The 12,596-nt window shown below is 40.0% G+C and overlaps 1 protein-coding gene across 1 annotated transcript; it reads left to right on the top strand.

The window, feature by feature from the left end:
* Nucleotides 1-5,593: 5,593 nt before the first annotated feature.
* Nucleotides 5,594-8,932, top strand: LOC111916803 (MDIS1-interacting receptor like kinase 2). The gene is made up of 2 exons (XM_023912469.3): nt 5,594-8,448; nt 8,540-8,932. Exons 1-2 carry the CDS (start codon nt 5,637-5,639, stop codon nt 8,836-8,838), a joined length of 3,111 nt encoding a protein of 1,036 aa, XP_023768237.1. The 5' UTR covers nt 5,594-5,636; the 3' UTR covers nt 8,839-8,932.
* The last annotated feature ends 3,664 nt before the right edge of the window (nt 8,933-12,596 follow it).

Here is a 12,596-nt window from a genome sequence, read left to right as displayed (position 1 = left end):
TTTATATTCTCTAATTTAGAACTAATTGTTACTCATTGTTGGATAGCCGTCGGACCCCCGTCGGACCGCCATCGGACCATTGTTGGACTAATAGTAAATTTAATGACATTTTCTGGTTATATTCTCAGCTTAATAAAACAAAAACAAAACTGCATTTTTGGTCCTAGTGGTTATCCAAAAATTGTAGATAAGGTCCAAAATGTTTTCAAGTTGCATGGTTGGTTCAAAATGTTTTCAAGTTGCATGGTTGGTCCAAAACATGAAACTTCTTGTAGTTTTGGTCCCTGGACTCCCGTCTATTTGTTTTCGTTTAGTGTAGCACATGCCTTCCATGTGTGGTTATCCAAAAATTGTGGATAAGGTCCAAAATGTTTTCAAGTTGCATGGTTCGTCCAAAACATGAAACTTCTTGTGGTTTTGGTCCCTGGACTTAATTCCCGTCTATTTGTTTCCGTTTAGTGTAGCACGTGCCCTCCATGTGAGGGTAATTTTGTCTTTTTGTCTATTGGTCCCTATGGTTTGAAAACTTCTTTTACCCCCAACCTAACATGAACCAAAGACCGAGGGCCACGCCCAAAATAAAAAGGCCCAAAACTATAGAATCCATAAAAGCCCCTTAATGGCCCAATTTTCCAAATTGGGACCAACCCCATATGGGCGTTATCCTAAAGCCTAATAATTCCTTAGTCAATAACAAATCCCAGAAAACCTAAGGATACCACAAGGCACAAGCCCGTTGGGACCACAAAGGCCTAAATCCATTTGGCTCACAAGGCCTAATAAAGAAACCCCATAACCTAGTCCAAGACGGAGTCCAATTCCAAAAACAATCCCTCAGTCCAAAAGTCCATCTCTCAAATGGCCCAAAAGGCCTAAAGTACCCGTCCAAGAAAATGGCCCAAGGAAGCCCACTGCCGAATCGAACGCAGGGCATTCCTTACCGGTCCAGATCGCGAGTCCCATCCGGAACGCAGGGTGTTCCCGGACCTTACGCAGCGCGTTCGTGCCTAAACTCCAAAAAGTGGCCATTAAGCACTTAATGCTTAAGCCATTACCACCAAAACATAGATCCAAGTCCTTTAAAACCTCTAGAACCATAAAGTCTTGACTTGGTGGCTTTGCATGCCTCCAAAAGTCCCAACTTCAAGATATAGCAATCAACTTCCATAAAAAGGGGCTTAATCTCATGCATGGGCTTCTACAACTCTAAAGGTGCAAACTTTATGAGTCTAAGACATCATTAACATCCAAAAGAAGCAACTCAAACTTCTAGAGTGATTATAACCACGAGATCTCAACCATGAGACCAAAAAGGAACTAAAATCCACACAAACTTAGATCTAAACCTTAAATGATGTAGCACCTGGTTCTTGGTACGTATTCTTTTATTAATTCTTTAAAATATTTTGCATTTTGGCCTTGGACTCGGCGAGTTGAAGGACCAACTCGCCGAGTATAAGCGGGATGAGACGCGGGGTTTAAGCAGTGGACTCGATGAGTCGGGTCCCGGAAAAAAAACCGAGGGTTTGCACCCTATTTAAACACCTTAACTCGGCCTCCTTCGTCCCATTTTCTCCCAGAAGACCCCCATAGCAAACCCTAGCCGTTATTGAAGCAATCTAAGGCATTTGGAGTGATTTTGGTGCTTTTGTGATCCAAGGAAGGAAGGAAAAGCTTGAAGGATCAAGAGGAGGCTAGAGGGATCCAATTTTGAGCATCATTTGCAGTCTACAGAAGGTATAAAGTCCATACCTTGTTTTTTCTTTTGATAGATCCCATTTTTGTGAAGTTTTAGGGCTTTTCTAAGCCATTTTGGTCACCAACCATGATTGCAAGCATGGTTAGGGGTTGATGTTTCAGATTTAGGTCCTTAGAGGGGTTACAAGGCAGAAAGGAGTGGCTTTTGCACTCAAAGAAGGCCCCATGCATTGTAAGAGCTTGTTTTAGGACCTTTTGAGCTCAAAGTCCCATGCAAGCATGTAAAGGTAGTAACTTTACGTGCTAGATCGATTGTAGAAGCATAGATCTATCTTTTGATCAAGGGTTGTACATCACAAATCGAAGATTTAGTGAGAGGATGTAACCAACTCGACGAGTCCATTCTTGGACTCGGCGAGTCCAAGGTTTCTGTCCCATATCCGTTGAGGGTCAAAAGGACCCATTTGAGTGTGGAAAGGTTTTAGGGAGTCCCGAGGAGTGACCCAACGTTCTGGACTAAGCCATTGTTCTGGAAATTCATGGGACTCGGCGAGTGCATGAACAAACTCGACGAGTCCAAGGTAATCTTCTTAAGGATGAAGATGAACTCGACGAGTTGTTCATACAACTCGGCGAGCCAAGGACAGGACCTGTGTATTAGTTGAAGATAAACTCGACGTGTTGTTCATACAACTCGGCGAGTCGGATGAAGATTAAGTTGATGTTCAATTAGAAGGAAAACTCGTCGAGTCATCGCCTAACTCGACGAGTAGAGACGTGTATAAGGACAAATGGACGGATAGGGACTCGACGAGTTGGCGAACCAACTCGGCGAGCTGGTCAACTAGAAGTTGACTTTGACTTGGTCAGGGGTAAAATGGTCATTTTACCCTAAGAACAGTTAGCAGTGTATTAAGTGTTTTGTGGGAATTATAGCCGGAGGATTTTCGGAGCAGCAGCAACAGCAGTCAAAGGATTCCCGCACAGATCAGCAGCTACTACGAGGTGAGTTACCTTCCAGTAGCGGTGAGTCTATGGCCACAATGCCGGCCCACCAGTAGGAGTTGTATGTTAGATGATTGTCTTCGTGATATCATCTAGGTTTGCTACTACCTGATATGTTATATGTTGGCATGATTTGATATATGTGATAGTGGTAGAGTTCGGTTGTTAGGACCGAAGGGTAGGTCAGGCACCCCATATATGTCTGATAGTATGTGATTATATGTTTATATGATGACATGATATGTTAAATGTGATAGCGGTAGTAGGAGGGGAATAGTCCCCAAGTTCGGTTGTTAGGACCGAAGGGTAGTTCCGACACCCAAGATATGTCTGATAGTATGTTTATGTTATGATATATGTGATAGTAGCAGTAGGGAGTGGAATAGTCCCCGAGGGTCGGTTGTTAGGACTGACGGGTAGATCAGCACCCCAGAATGGTCGTACGGTTAGGTCGCACCCCAGAATGGCCGTACCGGGTAGGTCGGACACCCTAGAATTGCCCGACAGTATGTATGCTATGTGATTGTAGGGTATGTGGTACGATGGGGGAACTCACTAAGCTTTGTGCTTACAGTTACATTTTTGGTTTCAGGTACCTTTTCAGCGAAGGGGAAGGAGCTGGCACGGTAGCGGCACATCAGACACACACATTGTTTTCTGCACCATGAGTTATTCTGGGATTTGTACTCTGACATTATTATGTTTTTACAATTCGGTTTTCAGACACGAGACATGTTTTTATGAAATGATATGATCGGTTGATATTTTGTTACAAATGTTTTGCAAATCACTTAATCAAAAATGAAATTTTTGGACGTGAAAATTGGGTTGTTAAACATAAGCAAGGTTAGAGCTTTATACCTTCAATAGACTGGAAATGATGCAAAACCCCTGGATCTACTAGCTCTCCTCAATCCCTTGCTTCTTCTCTAAACACCTTCTTTTTCAAAATCACCCAAACAACACCAAAATGCTCAAGGTAAGCTTAAAATGCATGCAAGAGGCTTAGGGTTTTGTTCTTAGGGTTAGATAGGATGGAGGCTGAAGAATGGAAGAGGTTTGGGTCCATAATGATGCTTATAAAGGGACCAAACCCTAAAAATGAGCTTTTGAATCTGCCCGGCGAACGCCCTGCGTTCCCAATCTATCCCACATCCATTTTCCTTTTGAACATCATGCGTTCCCACTTGGTACGCCATGCGTACCCGGTTGACCCAAAACCTCTGTAACTTCAAATGGCCATAACTTTTGGGTCATTTATCCGTTGTCAGTGTTCTTTATATCCACGGAAAGGTAACGAGAAGCCCTACACTTCTATCAAACTTTATGTAGCCTAAAAACAACCAAAATTCATAAAAGGCCCGAACCAACGCCTTTACCGATACTCTTGGGCTCCAAAACACAAACCGAATACTCGGATCATCCAAACTACATCATCCACCTCCGAATGAGCCCAAACTCGATTCTTCAAGGGCTCTAAGTCAGCTAATACCCACTCCTTGCTCACCACCCCGCAATGGCAACGATTCGAAATAGGACGTTACATTTTTGTTCAAATAAAAAAGATTAGGACTTTATTAAATTTTTTCCAAAATATAAAGAATTCTATAAATTTAAAAAAAAATCGTTAAATTTGTTATATTTTAAATGGATGCAATATTTTAAATGGATGCTCTTTGCAAATGGAAATAATTTTTATTAATTAAAAGTTAATTATATAGGTGAATGGAGTACGTAATAGGAGGATACATAAACCTTTAAAATGATTTCATGTCTTCTCTTAATAAAAGCTTGGATTCCTTTAAAAAACAACAATATTTTTAAAATTTTCTTTTAAAAACTCACTAAAACTTTGATTTTTAAGATTTTTTCCAAATAAAAAAAATTATGCTCGAAAAATAAAGTTGGTGGGAAAAAACTAACCAATAAGAGGCTAACACGTGGCGATGGTGAGTGAGAGTAAAGAAATGGCGATGGTGAGTGAGGGTTGAATTTTGATTTTTTTTTGTTTTGTTTTTACATTTTAACCCTACAAACATTTAATTTCCGTTGGAAATGACCAAAATCTTACAAATAATTATTTAAACACCATATCATTTCAAGAGATTTTGACAATAAATAAAATCGAATCTGGACTATTTAATTTTTCAATCTTATATCAAATAGTTGTCTCGCAATTTTTGAATCCTCTTATCTTTTTTCTATACTTCTAAATACGTAAAATATGTATTTATACTTATAAAAACATATTTTTTTACGTTTTAGAACATACAATTAGGAAAAAACCTAGTTTACAAATAAATAACATTTATTATAACGTAAATGTGATGTTTAATCAAAACATTTTTTTCTATATAAATATGTTTTTTCCTGCATGAATACGTATAATATGATAAAGAAATACATATTTAAAGTAAATCGTAAAAGATTTGTAAATTTAAGAGTCTTTTTATGAATTTTATTTTATAATAACCTGAAAGACTATGATAACAGATAAAAAAAAATGAATTTTAAAACATAAAAAAATGTTAAAATAAACCATAATCTTTTTTTTTTTGGATAACTTATGTTTATGTTATTGAGTGGGCTTTAAACAAGTTCGGGTTGGGGTCCTTGGGAATGGGGACTGTTTTGGACTTTTGGTTTTCTCATGTAAATAAAGTGTAAATAATTTGAAAATGAAATAAGCAATTATTTAGCATCAAATCAGAGTTTTTGATTCAAAATGAGCAATAAATATCATTTATGATATTCAACAATCACAAAGTCATAGGTTTGAAATTTGAAGAAGACTATACGTAGCAAATCACCAAAAGTAATTATGACTTTTATTTTTCCATGTAAAGCATTCTTCACCTGGAAAGTATATAGTTGGAACTATATGAAAATTTTCTCTTAATTAAACACCAACACAAAGAATAAATTCTTTACTAATGGAGAAGTGCCTTATCGTCCATATATTAAAGCTAATACTTTCCACAATTTCCTTTTTCCCTGTTGTTGCTTATGGTTCTACTGATGAAGCCGCTGCTCTTCTTAAATGGAAAGCTAGCCTGCAACAACAAAATAATATTTCTGTATTATCTTCATGGATATCTATTCTTCCCAACAGTCAAAATGGTTCTATGGCTCAAACGATGCCAACTATGTTTTGGTGCACTTGGTATGGCGTTTCGTGCAATTCTGATGGAAGCGTAACCAGACTGAACCTATCATCCTCGAGCTTATCGGGTACACTAAATGGCTTCACGTTTTCATCATTTCCCAACCTTACAGATTTTGATCTGAGTGAAAACAATTTTTCGGGGGTCATCCCAGCAGAGATCAGCAACCTTTCAAAACTTGTTTTGCTTGATTTTGATTATAACCATTTTTCCAGCGTAATACCTCCAGAAATTGGGCAGTTGTCAAATCTTGAAACACTTCGTTTGTTTGAAAATCAGTTAAATGGTTCGATCCCGCATGAGATATGTGATTTGAAGTTTCTGTCTGAGCTTTCTTTGTATGCTAATGCTCTTACTGGTACCATTCCGTTGTGTCTAGGTAACATGACCTACCTCCGTGACCTATTTCTTAATGAAAACAAACTCGTTGGTTCCATTCCTTATGTATTAGGAAACCTCTCAAATTTAAGTCAGCTGCATTTGCACAACAATTTTCTAACCGGGGCTATCCCAAACTCGCTTGGAAATCTGAGTAAGCTGACTATATTGAATCTGTTTTCCAATAGGATACATGGCCCCATTCCACCTGAAATAGGAAGTTTGAGTTCGCTTAAATGGCTAATCCTTCTCAATAATAGTCTCACAGGTTCAATCCCCAGTTCGTTGGGTCGTCTTCAATCCCTTACCCTTCTGCGTCTCTACTCGAACAGCCTTTCTGGTCCTATTCCCGAAGAGTTTGGAAACATGACATCACTTGTTACTCTGTCCGCAGGTAAGAATCTACTCAATGGTTCCATTCCTAAGTCGTTTGGCAACCTCCTGCAGTTAGAGAATTTGTATCTCAACAGTAACCAATTTTCTGGTCATCTTCCACAAGAGTTGGGAAATCTCAAGTTTGTTGCACTAGAACTTTCCGAAAATAAATTTTCAGGTTCTTTACCAGATAATATATGTAATGGAGGAAAATTAGAGTTGTTGCTTGTACGTCAAAATAAACTGACAGGCACAATCCCCAAGAGTTTGTATAATTGTACAAGTCTAGTTAGAGTACGGCTTGATGGGAACCAGGTCTCTGGAAATATATCCGAAATATTTGGTGTTTACCCTCACCTCCGATTCATCAGTCTCAATGACAACAAGGTTTATGGGGAACTTTCTGACAATTGGAGTAAGTGCGAAAATTTGACCACGATGCAACTTGGAGGAAATGATATCGGTGGTAGCATACCTCCATCTCTTGGTAATTCTACTCAAATAGAAATGCTTAATCTTTCATTTAATCATTTGGTTGGGGAGATCCCAAAAGAATTTGTGCGGATGAATCGTTTATTGAATCTGGTTTTAAGCAGTAACCAGCTTTCGGGTTCACTACCTGCAGAAATAGGATCACTGAGTGCACTCTCTCTCTTGGACCTATCTATGAATAATTTTACAGGGTCCATCCCTTTTACTTTGGGGAGTTGCTTAAATCTCTTTCATATCAACTTGTCAAACAACAACTTTACAAATGAAATTCCAGTACAATTAGGGAAATTGTCGCACTTGTCAATTCTTGATATGAGTCAGAATTCACTCACTTCAGAAATACCATCACAAATTGCAAGTTTAAGTAGTTTGGAGAAGCTGAATCTTTCTCACAATAAACTCTCTGGCAATATCCCTAAGTCCATGGAAGCAATGAATGCTTTGTGGAGCATTGACGTGTCCTACAATGAGTTGGAAGGTCCCATTCCCAACAGCAAAGGCTTTCTGAATACTTCTCTGGAAGATTTACAAGGGAATAAAGGTTTGTGTGGTAACATCACTGGATTACAACAGTGCGACAACGATTTGATTGTGGAAAAGCATGATAAGAACAAACGCCAAAAGCTTGCACTTATTGTTTCACTCCCTCTTCTTGGAGCACTTCTACTTCTTAGTATATTCATTGGAATGGTGATCTTCTATTACCGAAGAAAGAAGCTGTCATCAACAAGACAGGTGATAGAGGATCACGTCCTGGACTTCTTTTCCATATCAAGTTTTAGCGGAAAGGAAACATATGATGAAATCTTGAAGGTAACACAGGAGTTTAATGAAGCATATTGTATTGGAAAGGGAAGATGTGGAGCAGTGTACAGAGCAAAGTTGACATCAAATGAGATAGTCGCTGTTAAGCGAATTCATTCATCTTTGGATATGGTTGATCGTAATAGCTTTTTACGTGAGGTTAAGGCATTAACTGAAATAAGGCACAGGAATATTGTGAAGCTATATGGGTATTGTTTACATACAAAACACTCATTTTTGATTTATGAGTACCTGGAAGGAGGTAACTTGTATGAAATGTTGAGGAAAGAAGCTACTCAAACTTTGGGATGGACCAAGAGAGTGAATATAATCAAAGGCATCGCCTATGCTTTGTCATATATGCACCATGACTGCTCACCCCCAATAGTTCACCGAGACATCTCAAGCAAAAATATTATGTTGGACTTAGAGGGTGAAGCTTGTGTATCAGATTTTGGCACCTCCAAGATTTTGAATCCAAATTCTTCTAATGAGAGCGCTCTTGCTGGAACATTTGGATATCTTGCACCAGGTTATGAATTTTTCCTACTCTTTTTAGACATAAATTCGAGAAGTCACAACTCATATATTCACTATGTATTGTTTTTCCATTTGTTTTTCAGAACTTGCTTATACAATGAAGGTAACTGAAAAGTGTGATGTGTATAGTTTTGGAGTTCTAGCACTAGAAGTGATCAAAGGAGAGCATCCAGGTAGTATTATTGCCTCTCTCTCAGATGGGAAGATGAAGCTACAAGATATGCTAGATGAACGCCTTCCAACCGTGTCGATAGAAATAAAGAAGGTGCTGACTAACATTATAATTTTGGCAATAAGATGCTTGAATAATAATCCAGCTATGAGGCCGACAATGTATTATATTTCCAAAAAGATTTCAGCAGATTGTAATGCTTTTTTGTGAAATATTTAAGAGTACCATAAGACGTGTAATTCTTTAAAATGTATATGGCAAAAGGTGACCAAATATTGAAATAAATAAAGACTAAATTGTTCAAGATTTTCACAAACATACAAAATGAGAGAGAGAGAGAGAGAGAGAGAGAGAGAGAGAGAGAGAGAGAGGTGTTGACCATGCCGAGCTCAACCTTAGCTCCAATTATGACGATGATGGTGTTAGACCATTTTTACTAAAGCAATGAGGGAGAAGAGAGAGAAAGGAGTGAGAGAGGCATGGTGGGAGAAGTGAGTCTTCCCCTCTTATCTTTAAGCAATTGTTGAGTCTGTTTTTGAGCTTGGTATGCCGATAAGGCATGGCGGTGTGTGTCAAGCCACCTTAGCCATGTTAAGGGTGTTGTGCTCCCAGTATCCTTAATCCCTATATATATATATATATATATATATATATATATATATATATATATATATATATATATATATATATATATATATATATATATATATATATAACACCTCAATTCTCAGGTATTGATTTATGGTTATAAATTCTCATGATTTCAAGGTCTACTCGACGAGTTGGTTGCCTGACTCGTTGAGTAGCAGCGGGTTGGTCCACGTGTTTAAGTGACCTACTCGCCGAGTCCAAGAAGGGACTCGACAAGTAGGAGCTAGAGGATGAAACCCTAATTTTCGGGGGTTTTGCACCCTATTTAAAGGATCATTGGCCTCCTCAGCCTCCCATTACAGCCTCTTGAGAGTCCATAAACCGTAATTTGTGTAAGAGTGCTCCATTTGTGTATTTTAAGCTTTGGAAGAGGATTCTTGGTGAAAAGAACTTGGAGAGCAAGTGGCTATGAGCAAAGAACATGTGGGGATCTAATATCTACCTTAGTTTGCATCTCTTGGAAGGTATCAAGTCGTTATCTTGACCTCATTTCCTTCTAGATCTCATTTGGGTGAATTTTAGGGTTTTTCTAGCATATTAGGAAGCTTTTCTTGTGTATGAGCTAAGATCTGAAGTTGCAACTTCAGATCTGAGCTCTCTTGGGTCTCTAAGTCCATAAAGCTTCCAACTTTTGCAAGTATGGGACTCTCCTTAGGTGTAAGACTCCATTTCAAGCTTGGATTTGTCATTTAGAGTTTTTAGAGCCTTGCATGCACGTAAAGTTTGCAACTTTACGTGATAAACATGCCTTGGGGAATTGGATCTGCAATATGGAACCTTATCATGACTTAAAAAGCATCTGATTGGATGAAGGACTGAAGGGACACAGCGAGTTGCATGGTCAACTCGGCGAGTCCGATGACGATTTTCGTGGGCTCGGCGAGTCAGTAGAGTGACTCGACGAGTTATGCAAGGAAATCGGTAAGTATCCGGTTGTACTCGACGAGTTGAGGTCAGCATGGACTGTTGACCTCGACCGTTGACTTTGACTTCGACCAAGGGTTGACTAGTTGACTTGTGGGGGGCATTTTGGGAAATTGGAAATTTATGGATATGGTTCTATGACGAATATAGGTGGTGGAGTTTGTGACGGTGATCCGAGATTTGAGCTTATCTCTTCAGCGCGTCAGTTGTGAGGTGAGTTATCCTCACTATATCTAATGGGTCTAAGGCACCAATTCCGGCCCTTGTCGGATTTGTATTCGGGTTTATTGTATAGTATGCATATTGGTTTACATCCTGGTAGTTAGGATGGTGATATGCTTAATGACCTGGTTAGGTCTGTACCCTGGTAATAAGATGGTGCTATGACTAATGATCTGTTAGATCGTCTTGGCTGTTATATATGCTAGCGTATGATATGTATGTGCACATGTTCGTTGATCGGAGGTTGGGTTGAGGCAGTCCTGCTTTATGCTGAAGGCCAACATACCTAGGGCGGTTCGGATAAACTGAAGGCCCTGCAAAAGGGTTCAGTTAGGTTGAAGGCCCAGCGAGAGGTCTGGATAGGCTGTAGGCCCTGCGAGACGGTCCAGACGTGCCGAAGGCTCGGAGGGCGGTCCAGATAAGCTGAAGGCCTGCGAGGTGGTCCAGTCAGGATAAAGGCTCATTATGCATGTTGTTTGTTTATATTTTTATATGATATGGTTATATCCGTATGACGTTGGTATTTTAGGGGGTAACTCACTAAGCTTTCGGGCTTACAGTTTCAGTTTATTGTTTCAGGTTCAGCGGATGGCCACGGGAAGGCGAAGACGTTACCGTACACTTCCTCGATTGATGATCTCGATTTCTAGGAACTCTGATGTTTAAACTATTTTGAAAACAAATTGCAATGACTGAATGGTTTTAAATGATTTAAAAAAAATTTAAATTGGCTCGAATTTTATGGATGTTACAAGTTGGTATTAGAGCTAGGGCACGGTTCGATGTGTTTGTCGGGGACGTCGAATCCTATAATGGAGGGTGAAGGTGGGTTGCACCTGATCCCACATCGGCTTGGAAGGAGAACGAAACATTTCCTTATAAGGGGTGTGGATACCTTCCTTGTCATAACGCGCTTTAAGGCTGTGAGGGCAGCAGATCCCATAAGAACTCTACAGATAAGCGTGCTCCCGGGGGGGGGGGGGGGAGTAGTACCGAGATGGGTGACCCCCTAGGAAGTCCTCGTGTCGAGTGGCCCAAAGTGGAAAATATTGTGATACGTGCCGGAAGGAAAGATTTTCAAAATGATTTTTAAATGGTTTTCAAAATAAGTAAAAGAGAATGCAAAGTGTACGATCGGCCGGAGCCAGTAAGTAGACCCCAAAATACCATGCAGTTATTTGATTATGTGATATGTTAGAACAACATGCTAGTGATAAGATAGGGATCCTCAAGAACCGTATGATAGAATTGCCTGATCTTTGATGCCTTATCTTATGTAGAGTACCTCATTAATTGTTGTATGACTCTTTCGTGTGTGATTTAACTATTGGATGAATGCTCTGCACAGCTCTTGTTAAGCCGTGCGGTATGTGATTGTATTCATGCAATAGTTAACTGGCACCAATGGAGGGTCGTGTGGCAGTTGGTGGATGGGTGGGTAGTGAGAGGCCGGGAGGCCAGATATCAGATGTTTAGCATTCCTCTAGGAGTGAGGATTGAGCGCTCGCTATGTATATGTATATTGTTATGGTGTTGTGGTGATACTTGAGACAAATATGGGTAGGTGTGGAAGGTAGTATGGGCCTGTACTACTGAAAGCACAGGACCCATACGCGTATCAAGGAAGTCACAACCCCTAGGGTTTGGTCGGGAGTAGTTTCACTGTCGTTTATGCGGATTATCTGATATCTTCCTGGTATATGCTCAGCATGGTGATGGCGAATCGATTTGAGGTGGGATCCGGATCAGGATCGGGAGCGAGTGGCCAGGATAGGTCGGTATCGTCCGTCGTTCAGATACGGGAGATGATCTCGTGGAGGTTTCTCAGATTTTGCGAGAAGAATTGTTCGATGTTGTGGACCGATTCATCGCTAGGGTGATCGCCAAGATCGAGGAGCAAGTTATAGCGTTGCAATCTGTGAGAGATGTTGCTACCGGGATGACTACTAAGGGAGTGTCGATGGTGAGGTCACAACTAGGAAATAGGAGGAGGGACTTTTTAGCAGAGGACGAAGGGTTGGAGGCTACTGGACTGGGTACTGGAAGTTATGAGGGTCAGGAGGTGTGTGGCAAGTGTGGGGGAACCCACAAATTTGTTGGATTAGTGTCTAAGTCCATAACTATAATTGGTATGTACTTGACCCAATTTGGCATGGTCCATTTGGGTTGCA

The sequence above is a fragment of the Lactuca sativa genome, chromosome 1 (assembly GCF_002870075.4).
Source record: "Lactuca sativa cultivar Salinas chromosome 1, Lsat_Salinas_v11, whole genome shotgun sequence".
Classification (NCBI taxonomy): Eukaryota; Viridiplantae; Streptophyta; class Magnoliopsida; order Asterales; family Asteraceae; genus Lactuca; species Lactuca sativa.
This window is presented reverse-complemented; position numbering and strand designations above follow the sequence as displayed.